Source organism: Oncorhynchus nerka, unplaced genomic scaffold, assembly GCF_034236695.1.
Source record: "Oncorhynchus nerka isolate Pitt River unplaced genomic scaffold, Oner_Uvic_2.0 unplaced_scaffold_13___fragment_8___debris, whole genome shotgun sequence".
NCBI classification, from domain to species: domain Eukaryota; kingdom Metazoa; phylum Chordata; class Actinopteri; order Salmoniformes; family Salmonidae; genus Oncorhynchus; species Oncorhynchus nerka.
The window spans coordinates 12,125-28,395 of record NW_027040341.1 but is presented as its reverse complement, the minus strand read 5'-3'; the positions used below and the strand labels follow the sequence as shown (position 1 = coordinate 28,395).

General features: G+C 45.3%; 1 protein-coding gene across 1 annotated transcript in view; it reads right to left on the bottom strand.

The window, feature by feature from the left end:
- The window catches only part of LOC115106748 (transient receptor potential cation channel subfamily M member 5-like), a 60,698-nt gene that overhangs the window by 32,698 nt on the left and 11,729 nt on the right, over window positions 1-16,271 (bottom strand). The window contains exon 9 of the mRNA XM_065016547.1: window positions 14,406-14,521. Within this exon, the coding sequence (XP_064872619.1) occupies window positions 14,406-14,521 (116 nt within the window). The remainder of the gene's footprint in view (window positions 1-14,405; window positions 14,522-16,271) is intronic.

Here is a 16,271-nt window from a genome sequence, read left to right as displayed (position 1 = left end):
ACTGTTTGAATTATGTCTGTGAGTATAACAGAACTCCTATGGCAGGCAAAAACCTGAGAAGAAAGGCCCTATTGAATTCACAGTGGGATATGGATGAAGTTGTACTTCCTAGGGCTTCCACTAGATGTCAACAGTCGTTAGAAACTTGGATGAGGCTTCTACTGTGTTGTGGGCCTGAATAAGAGCTGAACGAGTCAGGTTACTGGCAGAGAGCCATTTTCCTGGTCACGAGCATTCCAAATGATATCGACCTGCGTTCCATTGCTTCTCTAGACACAAAGGAATTCTTGAAGATTTATGATAACAACACCCTAAAGATTGATTCTATACTTAGTTTGAAATGTTTCTTCGACCTGTAATATAACTTTTAAAAGTTTTTGTCTGAAGTTATGCGGGACCTGCACGAGCGTTTGAATATCTGTACCTAACGCGCTAACAAAAATAGCTACTTGGACATAAATAATGGACATTATCTAACAAATCAAGCATTTATTGTGGAACTAGGATTCCTAGGAGTGCATTCTGATGAAGATCATCAAAAGGTAAGGGAATATTTATAATGTGATTTCTGGTTTCTGTTGACTCCAACATGGCGGAAAATTTTATTTATTTTCTGAGCGCCGTCTCAGATTATTGCATGGTTTGCTTTTTCCGTAAAGTTTTTTTGAAATCTGACACAGTGGTTGCATTAAGGAGAGGTATATATATAATTCCATGTGTATAACTTGTATTATCATCTACATTTATGATGAGTATTTCTGTTGAATCGATGTGGCTATGATGTTTTGGAACTAGTGAGCGCCAATGTAAACTCAGATCTTTTTATATAAATATGAACAAAACATACATGTATTGTGTAAAATGAAGTCCTATGAGTGTCATCTGATGAAGGTCAAAGGTTAGTGATTTATTTTATCTCTATTTTTGCTTTTTGTGACTCCTCTCTTTGGCTGGAAAAATGGCTGAGTTTTTCTTTGGCTTGGTGGTGACCTAACATAATCGTTTGTGGTGCTTTCGCTGTGAAGCCTATTTGAAATCGGACATTGTGGTGGGATTAATAACAAGATTACCTTTAAAACGTTATAAGATACATGTATGTTTGAGGAATGTTAATTATGAGATTTCTGTTGTTTTGAATTTGGCACCCTGCACTTTCACTGGCTGTTGTCATATCATCCCGTTAACGGGATTGCAGCCCTATAAGAAGTTGTTTCAGTAACTGTCTTATGTAATAACGTTTACTATGTTATGTCTAGTCTATGAGACCAGGCTGGACAGATGGTTACTTGTAGGGTGGTTGGTTGGGGTAGATGGGTGGGTGTGTAACACAAACCCAAAAGGATGCAAGTTTGAATCTCAACGCAGATAACTTTAGCATTTAACTTATTATGACTTTTTAGCTACTCTGCAACTACTTAGCATGTTAGCTAACCCTAACTTTAAGTGTTTTAACTAACCCTTCCCCTAACCTTAACTCTTTAATCTCAATTCTAACCTTAACTCTAACCCTTATCCTAGCTAACCTTAGCCAGCTAGCTAGAATTCGTAACATACCATATGCTCTGCAAAATCATATCATATTTTATGTTTGGCAAATTCGTAACATATTGTACGTTTTGCTAATTCATAACGAATTGGAATTCTTAATATAACATACGAAAAGGGTGGAGATCCACAAATGAATACATACTATATGAAATGTAACATATCATACTAAACGGAGTGTCTCGGATTTACATACAGAATCATATGAAATGCTCTGAGACCAGGTTGACCAAGCTGTCTTATGTAACCATACCAAATGTAATATATTAGCTGGATCCAACATGGATTATTCATAATTATTGAAGAACCATGATAATGACAGTATCTATTTAGGTTTTCAGTATCAAGGTTTGTTGACTCTTTCTGTTAGAAGCATTCGATTTTGCAATCACATTTATTATTATGGACTTGCCCATTAAAACTGTTTTCACCCCGTAACATAAGGAGACACAAAATGTTACGTAGTTACACTGCATTTCTGAGATCTCTTATACAAAAAAACTGTCTGACAGATAGATCCAGGATTCTTACAGGGTTAAGTACAATGTATTTTTTAAATAATTAATGCCTAATATATGATATAACGACAACTTACACTGCCATAAAAAAATCGTATTATTATCGATGACAGCTGTAACAAGTTGTCCAGTGTGGGAAATCTTCACTGGTACCATAGTTTATAAAAAGACCCATTACTGTCACACCCTGATCTGTTTCACCTGTCGTTGGGCTTGTCTCCACTCCCCTCAAGGTGTCACCCATCTTCCCCATTATCTCCAGTGTAATTATAACTGTGTTCTCCGTTTTACTGTTGCCAGTTCATTTTGTTCTTCAAGCCTACCAGCGTTTTTCCCTTGCGCCCGTCTGTTTCTACCTTTTGGACTCTGATCTGGATTACCGACATCTGCCTTCCCTTAACCTGTAGTTTTGCCTGCCCCTGTTCTAGTAATAAACTTTTGTTACTTTGACACTTTCTGCATCTGGGTCTTCCCTAAAACTTGATAGTACAAACTGGCTATGACTGACCCAGCAGACTTGGACCAGCTTTGCATCACAATCTCCTCCCAAGGAGCCACGAGCAGTTGCTTCTTGGTCTGATGGAAGGGTTCCAGACCTTAGCCGAACGCTATGACTGAGCGTTGAACACATTTCTGGAGCAATTCTGCGGGTTGTTTGTTAGGCAGCCTACCACAACGGCAACCTCCCAGTCCCTCAGTAACCCGGGAGATAGCAGTACCGCCTCCCCGGCCACCCCGGTTTCCCAGGAACCACGCTTACCAACCCTGGACCAATTCGTCGGGCACCTGTCGGCATTTCTCGCTCATTATTCCCTCATTATCGAGCTGCAGCCCAACTCCTTCCTCTCTGACTGCTCTAAGATAGCGTACCTCATCATGCTAATGTCCGGGAGGGCTCTCACCTGGGCAATGGCAGTATGGAAACAACAGTCGGCCGAATGCTTCAGTCTGGAGGAGTTTATGGCGGAGGTAAGGAAAGTTTTCGATGCTCCATTGCCCGGGAGATAGGCTGCAGGGAAGTTACTCCAGCTTCGGCAAGACTCCCGCAGTGTGACAGACTTTGCGGTGGATTTCTGCACGTTACCAGCTGAGAGTGCCTGGAACCTGGAAGCGCTGCTTGACATGTTCCTGCATGGAGTTTCGGAGGAAGTAAAGGACGAGCTTGCAGCCCGGAAACTACCGACGGATCTCGACTCGCTCATCGCCTTGACCATTCAGCTTGATGGGCGACTATGGGAACGAAGGAAGGAGAGGAGATTTGATTTCACTCACCCGCCCAAGGATTATACCTCGCCTCCGAGGCATCCTAGAAGTCCCCGACGGCTCCGTTGCCGAGAGAACCCGAGGCCACCCGAGCTCCACCGAGAGTCTCCGAAGTCTGCTGATTCAACTTGGCAGAGCTAGGCTGTCTCCAGACGAATGGCTATATACAGGCTTCACACTAAGAGTTGCCTGTATTGCGGGACTACTGGTCCTTTCGTCTCTACCTGTCCACTAAAAGACTAGGCTCACCGGTAGGAGCAAGTACTCTGGTGGGCCATACGGAGAACATTTCCTCTCCCCTTACTCACACCCCTTTTCATGCCATTTTGCTGTGTGGTAATCAATCAAAATCTCTCTTGGTACTCATAGACTCTGGGGCCGATGAGAGCTTTATGGACGCTACCCTGTTATCCATAAACCACTCAGCCCCTCTCCATTCCCATGGACGTTAGAGCGCTGGAAGGGCATCCTCTATAGACCTCCAGTGTTCAGTAAGGCACGGGCCATTTCGCTTCCACCACACTGACCCTATGACTGTGGGATTGACCTTCTCGCAGACACCACTCCGCCCCGGGGACAACTGTACTCTCTGTCGGGTCCGGAGCCCAAAGCTATGGAGACCTACATTGAGGACTCCCTAGCTGCAGGGTTCATCCATCCTTCTGCCTCCCTCGCCTGCGCAGGGTTCGTATGTGTGGAGAAGGTGGACAAAACCCTGAGCCCATGCAACGACTACCGGGGCCTCAATGATATCACTGTGAAGAACCGCTACATTCTTCCACTCATCTTCTCGGCCTTCGAGCCGCTCCAGGGGGCCACTGTGTTCTCCAAGCTGGACCTTTTGGAAAGCTTAGCACTTGATGCGGATACGGGATGGGCACGAGTGGAAGACTTCCTTCAACATGGTCAGCGGTCACTACGAGTATCTGTTCATGCCATTTGGCGTTACCAACGCCCCAACTGTGTTCCAGGCTCTGGTTAATGATGTTCTCCGCGACATGTTGAACCGGGTTCGTCTTCGTCTACCTCGACGACATCCTCGTCTTCTCCCGCTCAGCCCAAGAACACGTGCTCTACACGTTCTTTTTGTGAAAGCAGAGAAGTGCGAATTCCATCGCTCCACCATCCACTTCCTGCATCGCTGCAGGGAGTGGACAGATGGATCCCAGGAAGGTGAGAGCGGTGGTGGATTGGCCCCAGCCCACGTCCAGGGTGCAGCTGCAACGTTTCCTGGGATTTGCCAACTTTTATCGCCGCATTATCCAGCTCTCCCTTCTCTGCACTCACCTCTCCCAAGGTTCCTTTCAAGTGGTCCCCAGCTGCTGCCCGGGCATTCCGGGATCTCAAACACCGTTTCATCACAGCTCCTATCTTGGTTCAACCTGACCGCCTTCTCCCATCACCTCAACGCCACGGAGAGGAGCTACGATGTGGGAAATCGTGAGCTTCTCGCAGTGAAGACGGCATTGAAGGAGTGGAGGCACTGGCTGGAGGGGGCAGAACACCCGTTCGTTGTGTGGACCGTCCACAAGAACCTGGAATATCTCCACACCGCCAAGCATATTAATTCCAGGGAAGCTACGTGGGACCTGATTTTCACCCGGTTCAACATCTCCCTCTCCTATCTCCCGGGATCCAAGAATGTCAAGCCGGATGCGCTTGTCAAGCCGGATGCGCTTGACATCCGAACCCCGGTGGGGCCCAGATAAACAGATGTTTGTTCCTGACGCGGTCCACTACTTTGTCCTGGAGTGGGCCCCCTCCTACAGGCTTGCCTGCCACCTGGGTGCCCATTGGACCCTGGCCTTTGTGCGACAACGCTTTTGGTGGCCTACCATGGTTCCTGATATGCACGATCTGTGCTCAGAACAAGACTCCTCAAAAAGCTCCGGCTGGTCTCCTTCAACCTATGACTGTCCCTCAGCATCCCTGGTCTCACATATCCCTGGACATTAAATATATATATATATATTTCACCTTCATTTAACCAGGTAGGCTAGTTGAGAACAAGTTCTCATTTACAACTGCGACCTGGCCAAGATAAAGCATATCAGTGTGAAAAGACAACAACACAGAGTTACACATGGAGTAAACAATAAACAAGTCAATAACACAGTAGAAAAAAAAGAGTCTATATACATTGTGTGTAAAAGGCATGAGGAGGTAGGCAATAAATAGGCGTGGAGTGAATAATTAGGAGTGAATCATTACAGTTTAGCAGATTAACACTGGAGTGATAAATGATCAGATGGTCATGTGCAGGTAGAGATACTGGTGTGCAAAAGAGCAGAAAAGCAAATAAATAAAAACAGTATGGGGATGGGGTAGGTAAATTGGGTGGGCTATTTACTGATGGACTATGTACAGCTGCAGCGATCGGTTGGCTGCTCAGATAGCAGATGTTTAAAGTTGGTGAGGGAGATAAAAGTCTCCAACTTCAGCGATTTTTGCAATTCGTTCCAGTCACAGGCAGCAGAGAACTGGAAGGAATGGCGGCCAAATGAGGTGTTGGCTTTAGGGATGATCAGTGAGATACACCTGCTGGAGCGCGTGCTATGGGTGGGTGTTGCCATCGTGACCAGTGAACTGAGATAAGGCGGAGCTTTATCTAGCATGGACTTGTAGATGACCTGGAGCCAGTGGGACTGGCGACGAATATGTAGCGAGGGCCAGCCGGACTAGAGCATACAGGTCGCAGTGGTGGGTGGTATAAGGTGCTTTAGTAACAAAACGGATGGCACTGTGATAAACTGCATCCAGTTTGCTGAGTAGAGTATTGGAAGCTATTTTGCAGATGACATCGCCGAAGTCGAGGATCGGTAGGATAGTCAGTTTTACTATGGGTAAGTTTGGCGGCGTGAGTGGAGGCTTTGTTGCGAAATAGAAAGCGAAATAGAAAGCCGACTCTAGATTTGATTTTAGATTGGAGATGTTTGATATGAGTCTGGAAGGAGAGTTTACAGTCTAGCCAGACACCTATGTACTTATAGATGTCCACATATTCTAGGTCGGAACCATCCAGGGTGGTGATGCTAGTCAGGCGTGCAGGTGCAGGCAGCGAACGGTTGAAAAGCATGCATTTGGTTTTACTAGCGTTTAAGAGCAGTTGGAGGCCACGGAAGGAGTGTTGTATGGCATTGAAGCTCGTTTGGAGGTTAGATAGCACAGTGTCCAAGGAAGGGCCAGAAGTATACAGAATGGTGTCGTCTGTGTAGAGGTGGATCAGGGAATCGCCCGCAGCAAGAGCAACATCATTGATATATACAGAGAATAGAGTCGGCCTGAGAATTGAACCCTGTTGCACCCCCATAGAGACTGCCAGAGGACCGGACAACAGGCCCTCCGATTTGACACACTGAACTCTGTCTGCAAAGTAGTTGGTGAACCAGGCAAGGCAGTCATTAGAAAAACCGAGGCTACTGCGTCTGCCGATAAGAATATGGTGATTGACAGAGTCGAAAGCCTTGGCCAGGTCGATGAAGACGGCTGCACAGTACTGTCTTTTATCAATGGCGATTATGATATCGTTTAGTACCTTGAGCGTGGCTGAGGTGCACCCGTGACCAGCTCAGAAACCGGATTGCACAGAGGAGAAGGTACGGTGGGATACAAGATGGTCGGTGATCTGTTTGTTAACTTGGCTTTCGAAGACCTTAGATAGGCAGGGCAGGATGGATATAGGTCTGTAACAGTTTGGGTCCAGGGTGTCTCCCCCTTTGAAGAGGGGGATGACCGCGGCAGCTTTCCAATCCTTGGGGATCTCAGATGATACGAAAGAGGTTGAACAGGCTGGTAATAGGGGTTGCGACAATGGCGGCGGATAGTTTCAGAAATAGAGGGTCCAGATTGTCAAGCCCAGCTGATTTGTACGGGTCCAGGTTTTGGAGCTCTTTCAGAAAATCTGCTATCTGGATTTGGGTAAAGGTGGTGACCGTGTTACCTAGCCTCAGTGCAGTGGGCAGCTGGGAGGAGGAGCTCTTGTTCTTCATGGACTTTACAGTGTCCCAGAACTTTTTGGAGTTAGAGCTACAGGTTGCAAATTTCTGCTTGAAAAAGCTGGCCTTTGCTTTCCTGGCTGACTGCGTGTATTGGTTCCTGACTTCCCTGAACAGTTGAATATCGCGGGGGCTATTCGATGCTATTGCAGTCCGCCACAGGATGTTTGTGCTGGTTGAGGGCAGTCAGGTCTGGAGTGAACCAAGGGCTATATCTGTTCTTAGTTCTGCATTTTTTGAACGGAGCATGCTTATCTAAGATGGTGAGGTAGTTACTTTTAAAGAATGACCAGGCATCCTCAACTGACGGGATGAGGTCAATATCCTTCCAGGATCCACGGGCCCGGTCGATTAGAAAGGCCTGCTCGCAGAAGTGTTTTAGGGAGCGTTTGACAGTGATGAGGGGTGGTCGTTTGACCGCGGGGCCGTAGCGCATACAGGCAATGAGGCAGTGATCGCTGAGATCCTGATTGAAGACAGCGGAGGTGTATTTGGAGGGCAAATTGGTCAGGATGATGTCTATTAGGGTGCCCATGTTTACGGATTTAGGGTTGTACCTGGTGGGTTCCTTGATGATTTGTGTGAGATTAAGGGCATCTAGCTTAGATTGTAAGACTGCCGGGGTGTTAAGCATATCCCAGTTTAGGTCACCTAACAGAACAAACTCTGAAGCTAGATGGGGGGCGATCAATTCACAGATGGTGTCCAGGGCACAACTAGGAGCTGAGGGATGTCGGTAGCAGGCGGCAACAGTGAGAGACTTTTTTCTGGGGAGATGAATTTTTTTAATTAGAAGTTCGACCTGTTTGGGTATGGACCTGGAAAGTATGACATTACTTTGCAGGCTATCTCTGCAGTAGATTGCAACTCCTCCCCCTTTGGCAGTTCTTTCTTGACGGAAAATGTTATAGTTGGGTATGGAAATCTCAAAATTTTTGGTGGCCTTCCTAAGCCAGAATTCAGACACGGCAAGGACATCAGGGTTGGCAGAGTGTGCTAAAGCAGTGAGTAAAATAAACTTAGGGAGGAGGCTTCTGATGTTGACATGCATGAAACCAAGGCTTTTTTGATCACAGAAGTCAACAGTTGAGGGTGCCTGGGGACTTGCAGGGCCTGGGTTTACATTCACATCACCCGAGGAAGAGAGGAGGAGTAGGATGAGGGTTTGTGTGACTAAAGGCTATCAAAACTAAAGGCTATCAAAACTGGTCACCTAGTGTTGGGGACAAGGAATAAAAGGAGCAGATTTCTGGGCATGGTAGAATATATTCAGGGCATAATGTGCAGACAGGGGTATGGTGGGGTGTGGGTACAGCGGAGGTAAGCCCAGGCACTGGGTGATGATAAGAGAGGTTGTATCTCTGCACATGCTGGTTATAATGGGTGAGGTCACCACATGTGTGGGAGGTGGGACAAAGGAGGTATCAGAGGTATGAGGAGTGGAACTAGGAGCTCCATTGTAAACTAATACAATGATAACTAACCTGAACAACAGTATACAAGGCATATTGATATTTGAGAGAGACATAAAGCGAGGCATAAAGTAATCGCAGGTGTTGATTGGGAGAGCTAGCTAAAACAACAGGTGAGACAACAACAGCTAATCAGCTAACACAATAGCAGCAGGTAAAATGGCGATGACTAGGCAGAGAGGGTCGGATTAACTACACACAGAGCCTGAGTTCGCGGCTGGGGCTGACAGATAAAAAATAAATAAACAGAATGGAGTACCGTGATTAATGGACAGTCCAGCGGGCATCAGCTATGTAGCCAAGTGATCATAGTGTCCAGGGGGCAGCAGTAGATGGAACAGGGAAGCCTAGCACGCGGGCGACACAGCGTTTAAAGTTAGTAGCCCGGGGCTAGTAGGCGCGTCTGCTCCGACGGAGGCCGGTTGAAGACACAACGGATGGAGTATTCGTCGGGAGACCAGTCGTGGTGGTGCGGAGGGGCGCCGTTTCGATAGAGAATCCATGCCAGATGGCAAAAGAGGTATTGTAGAATTTAGTTTGCTAGCCGGGAGATGTGCCTGGCTCACGGCTAACTGGTGCTAGCTTCGTGGCAGTGGCGTTAGCCACTATAGCCAATCGGTAGCAGCGGTGATCCGGTGCCAAGGTCCAGAGTTTACAGCAAGGATCCGGTGGAGTATTGGGCTCTAGCCATGTATGAGTGGGGTTCGGGTGAGCAGCTGAGTAGGCCGGGAGGTGGGCCTCAGGGATAGCTTCGGTACTGGGTGCAAGCTAGCTGTGAGGATCAGAAGTAGTGGTCCAGGGATTACGGCAGGAATCCGGCGTTGTTGTGGAGAGACAGTCCGATACTGGTAGATTGGCGAGTATTATCCAGGCTAAAAACAGGGCTGGTATCTGTGCAGAAGGTAAAAGCCGCAAGCAGTGGCTAACAATGACTAAATAGCTTGTAGCTAACTAGCTGGTTAGCTTCTGGAGGTTCTTGAATGTGTTCTAAAATTAAAAATAATAGCGATTCCGTATCACATTGTGTGAGGCAGGTTACCGGAAGGTATAATCGAATTAAAAATCGAAAAGAGATTGAAAATAAAATTTAAATATATATACAAAAAATACAAAAGTACACGAGAGGACGAACAAAACACGTATTTACTGCTACGCCATCACAGGTCTCCCCCATCTGATGCAACACCACCATTCTGACAGTAGTGGACCGGTTTTCCAAAGCCGCCCACTTCATTCCTCTCCCTAAGCTACCCTTTGCCAAAGAGATGTCCCAGCTCATGGTGCAGCACATCTTCCGGATCCATGGCCTTCCAGTGGACGTGGTCTCCGACCGGGGTCCTTCGCTCTCCTCCTGGTTCTGGAAGGCGTTCTACACACTCATTGGGTCGTCAGCCAGCCTGTCCTCCGGGTTCCACCCCCAGTCCAACGAACAGTCGGAGCGAGCCAACCAAGACCTGGAGACAACTCTTCGCGGCCTGGTCTCCTCCATCCCCACCACCTGGAGCCAGCAACTAGTGTGGGTCGAATGCGCTCGCAACACCCTTCTTTGCTCTGCCATGGGTCTCTCGCCCTTTGAGTGTTCCCTGGGTTATCAGGCCCCGCTCTTCCCTGAGCATACCTTCGGCCCAGATGATGTTTGTCGTCGTACCTGGTAGAGAAACCAGTCGGCCCTTCTCAAGACCCCCTCCGGGTATCGACAAGCGGACTGCCACTGGACGCTGGCTCCTCGGTATCGTCTCAGGCAAAAGGTATGGCTGTCCCCCTGGTATCTGCCACTTATGGTGGCAAAATTGCAAGATTATGTTATAATGCTTTTATTGCATCAAATGGTTGTTTTATTCAACAGAATAGAGTATTCTGTTAACTATTGTGTGTGTGTTCTACTGAGGATGGGCCTCTGGGAGATAACACTGACAGGAGATTTATTATGTTTTTTGGGTGATAAAACCTAAAGTGCATTCCAGAGCATGAGTTAATGTTTCTGTTCTATACCGTGCCAGGGAGAGATGGTTCCAGTTTGGAGTCGGAGGGCCAGACACTGGTCTATACAATGTCTGCTATGTATTATAGGCATCTTTCATACACATCTTAACCTTGTGACGCATTCTATACATCTGTTGTTCGTCATGTAGGTTGAAAGGGGTGTATCTTGGCTATAAAAGACCTTTGTACTTTTGTCTTGGCGCTCTCAACGGATCATCAGAAACTGTGATTCGTCGACAAGCCATTGCAAAGCTCTGACTTGTGTGATAAGTTTGTCTCTCCTCATTTGATAGTAAAGAAATTAACCACCACACCCTCCAGGTGGAGTCCCACAAATCTGCCCTTTCCCCATCATTTCATTTGCCCCTCTGCTGTTCATCTTCTGTTGCCCCGTACCCTCCGTATATATCCCACTTTTCATGTGTCTAGAATCAAACCCATGTCTCACATCCCTTTGTCTCCTGTTTCCAGGCTCACCCCTCTCCCCCGTCACATTGATGGACAACCGGTGTACACTGTGAGGTGTCTCCTGAAGGTTCGACCTCTGGGCAGGGGACTCCAGTACTTGGTTGACTGGGCGGGTTATGGCCCGGAGGAGAGGTGCTGGTTAGCCGCTAGGGACACCCAGGCCTCATCGCTGATGACCAGGTATGCACCCAGGTAGGACGCCAGGTGGCGCCCCTAGAGGGGGGGTACTGTCACACGCTGATCTGTTTCACGTGTCTTTGTGCTCATCTCCACCCACCTCCATGTGTCGCCCATCTTCCCAATTATCCCCAGTGTATTTATACAGGTGTTCTGTTTGTCTGTTGCGAGTTTGTTTTGTTTGTTAAGCCTACCAATGTTTTCCCCCTGGATCCTGTCTGTTTCTAGTTCCTGTCTTCTAGTTTTCCCGGTTTTGAACATTCTGCCTGGCCTGACCCTGAGCCTGCCTGCCGTTATGTACCTTGTCACATTACACTGGATTATTGACTTCTGCCTGCCCTGACCCTGAGACTGCCTGTCGTTCTGTACCTTTTGGACTCTGATCTGGATGCTGACCTTTGCCTGCACTTGACCTGTCGTTTTGCCTGTCCCCTGTTCTAGTAATACACTTCTGTTACTTCGACACTGTCTGCATCTTTGATACGTTGCTATAATATTAATTATACATCATATGCTTACATGTAAATCACACATGATAGTGCTGATAAAGAAATTAAGTCAAAGGCTGAAACGGGTCTTGCCACCTCATTATTAACATAAGAAAACAGTTTGACCCCTGGGTCGTATTCATTAGGCACCAAATGGAAGAAACCGACCTGAACAATCTGAACTTGTCAAATAAGTTAAGTGTTCCTATGGTGTGAACAAATTAATATGACCCTGTCAAAAAAACAAAAAGAGTGGGGCTTAATTCCAAATACACCAAGGCACTCCTGTAGAGCAGAAAATAATGGATAGGTGTAAGCAATATGGTGGAAATTCCACTTAGCCTATCAAAGGAGAAGGTGAAGCAATTATTATATTGCTTTAACCTAACCATTTCTCTAATATCTGCAGGAGTGTCTAGGGAGTGTTAGCTTGATTTGGAATTCAGCATTCATAGCATACTGAACCATGTGGGAGTATAATTTGGTCCCAAGGACAAAATAACCCTCTATTGTCCATCAATGTCCATATGAAGAAACGTTCCTGTTTTAGGGTAAGGAGTGCTGATTAAGGATCAGGTCCACTCTGTCCATATAATCTTAATCATTATGGTCTGAAAGGCAAAATTGATACTATAATCAGCAACACTTGTGAATACAGGCCTGTTTATGTGCATTATGAATAAGAGAGGAATAATTGTGTGGCTCCCTTTGTATTTTTTCCCCCGATGATCATAGAATGATACCATGACAGATGACAACAAACTGACAACTCCCAGTTGATGTTGTTAGACATGGGCCATGTTTGTATACCTTAAACATGAATCGTTCCTTTGCCATTTCCTTTAGGGAACCTGACCTATAAGATGATAAATTCAAATATGGTGTCCATCCCATTGCTTCTACCAAACTTACTGCAATGAGATCAGCGATTTGCTCAAGGAAAGATGGGTGTAGTTTTTAAGTATTCAAACAGGGCCTATACAGTTGAAGTCGGAAGTTTCCATACACCTTAGCCAAATACATTTGAACTCAGTTTTTCACAATTCCTGACATTTAATCCTAGTAAATATTCCCTGTCTTAGGTCAGTTAGGATCACCACTTTATTTTAAGAATGTGAAATAATAGTAGAGCTTTTATTTATTTCATCACATTCACATTCATCACAAAGGTTTACATACACTCAATTAGGATTTGGTAGCATTGCCTTTAAATTGGGTCAAATGTTTTAGGTAGGCTTCCACAAGCTTCCCACAATAAGTTGGGGGAATTGTGTCCCATTCCTCCTGACAGAGCTGGTGTAACTGAGTCAGGTTTGTAGGCCTCTTTGCACACGCTTTTTCAGTTCTGCCCACACATTTTCTATAGGATTGAGGTCAGGGCTTTGTGATGGCCACTCCAATACCTTGATTTTGCTGTCCTTAAGCCATTTTGCCACAACTTTGGAAGTATGCTTGGGGTCATTGTTCGTTTGGAAGACCCATTTGCGACCAAGCTTTAACTGATGTCTTGAGATGTTTCTTCAATATATCCACGTAATTTTCAAATCCTCATGAAGCCATCTATTTTGTGAAGCGCATCAGTCCCTCCTGCAGTAAAGCACCCCCACAACATGATGCTACCACCCCCATGCTTCACGGTTGGGATGGTGTTCTTTGGCTTGCAAGCCTCCCTCTTTTTCCTCCAAACATAGCGATGGTCATTATGGCCAAACAGTTCTATTTTTGTTTCATCAGAACAGTGGAAATTTCTCCAAAAAGTACGATCTTTGTCCCCATGTGCAGTTGCAAACCGTAGTCTGAATTTTTTATGGCGGTTCTGGAGCAGTGGCTTTTTCCTTGCTGAGCGGTCTTTCAGGTTATGTCTATAAAGGACTCGTTTTACTGTGGATATAGATACTTTTGTACCGGTTTCCTCCAGTATCTTCACAAGGTTTTTGCTGGGATTGCTTTGCACTTTTACCACCAAAGTACGTTCATCTCTAGGAGACAGAACCCATCTCCTTCCTGACGGTATGACGGCTGCGTTGTCCCATGATGTTTATTCTAGCGTACTATTGTTTGTACAGATGAGTGTGGTACCTTCAGCCGTTTGGAAATTGCTCCCAAGGATGAACCAGACTTGTGGAGGTCTACAATTTATTTCTGAGGTCCTGGCTGATTTATTTTGATTTTCCCATGATGTCAAGCAAAGAGGCACAAGAGTTTGAAAGCAGGCCTTGAAATACAACCACAAGTACACCTCAAATAGACCCAAATTATGTCAATTAGCCTATCATAAGCTTCAAAAGCCATGACATCATTCTCTGGAATTTTCCAAGCTGTTTAAAGGCACAGTCAACTTACTGTATGTACACTTCTGACCCACTGGAATTTGTGGTGGTTGAAAAACTAGTTTTAATGACTCCAACCTAAGTGTATGTAAACTTCCGACTTCAACTGTATCTCTGGACCATGCAGTTATGACATAAGAGGCTACTGTGAAATCTTGTTGCCCACCTGCAGGTGAGGCCTATGATGAAGAGTATGATGGCGGTGAGGTCACACTTGTTCCAAACGTCCTGGATGTACTTCCTCATCCTCTGACGCCACATCATGCTGCCCACTAAGAACGTCTGGGATAAGAGAAGACATGGGTCAATTAAACACTGTTACCTTCAGTCAGAACATATGCTACTGTAAGTAAGTTCCAGTCATCCAGGGTGAGTTTAGATAGCTAATTGAAAAACAGAAAGGAAAACTCTGCACACTGCTGCGCATGATCCCAGGTGATATTTATTAATTAACAAAGTTTCGTCCTTTAGGTCTTCATCAGGCATCTATATCCCAGGTGGGGGTGGAAGGTCCTATATATAGGGGCAGTACTCAGTGACATCACCTCCTGAAAAAGGAGGTAAAAAAATGTATAACAGTTTCACAATATTAACATTCAATGTATCAAAATATATGATCATACACAGGGAATGTGATCAATATTCACAGTAATATGCATACAATATTCAATTTGGATTTTTTTTAAACACAATTTAGACATATAAAAACGGTTTCAAGTCAAACTCCTCATTATGGTCAATGGACCACGTCATCGAATAGGCCATCATCACGACCACCTTGCGTCCCCACAAGAAATGCAGAAATGGACTACGTACGAAGACGGCAACACCCGAAATTCCCGCCCCACACACGGAGCAAGACACCGTAATAAACCTGTCCAACAGGTCTATGTCTGATACATGTTCATCTGCCCTAGGTAAGGGACTATCATTTGTCTCAACATCACAGGCCAAGGACTTTGAAACAGTTATAGACTTTCACAAGTTGTTTTTTTTACAGTTTGAGATTGACTGAGTTTTTTGGTAATGAGGTTGCTCCCTATGCACCTGCCAATGTTAATCTATTGAACGATATTAGTAGCCAGACAGGAAATAGAGCTCATGTTTTTCCAATTGATAACCTGAAAGACAATGAACCTGACTCTTGCCCTGAGGACATGACAAGGGAAAATACACATTTTAAGAGGAAAAACACATTTTTACCACCTAAAAGAAATCCCTCTAATTAAACATATTGCCGCCTAGTTGAGAAAGATCTCCTGGATAAGAAAAAAAAGAATACAAGGTATTTCAAAATTTGTCCAAAGCAGAGAAATAATCTCTTTTGGAACTGAAAAATGACTCCAGTATCATTATAAAACCTGCCGACAAAGGAGGTGCAAATTGTGATACTAAATGCAGTAGACTATGAAAAGGAAATTCTGAAACAACTTAGTGATTATGAATTTGACAAAAGACTCCCAAAGGACCCTACTAATCAATTAAAATGTCTGATTCATGATAAATTGTCAAGATGTTTGAATGAAGGAGAAATTACAAAGATCAAATATGAGTTTATGAAAGTTGACTGCCCAACCACACCTGTCATATACACTTTACCCAAAATTCACAAGCGCATGACACCACCTATACCAGGCAGGACCATTGTGAGTAGTAATAGATCTCCGACAGAGAATATCTCTACCTTTGTAGACCATTTTGTGAAACCCTGGGCGATCTCCCTCCCCACGTATACTAGAGACTCAATTGATTTTATATATATATATATATATATATTTTTTTTTTTACATCTGTGGACCATATACCTGAAAATTATATTCTGTGTACTTATGTTACCAGTCTATATACTAACATCCCCTACAGGGCGGCCTGGAGGCCCTCAAGTTCTACCTCAATGAACGTCCCTCTAATGCTCTGACCAGCACCAATTGTACTGTGGACTTGGCTGAACTGGCACTAACCTCCAACTATTTTCTCTTCAGAGGAGACTTTTTCCTCCTGGCAAAAGGACAGCGATGGGGAGCACTATGGC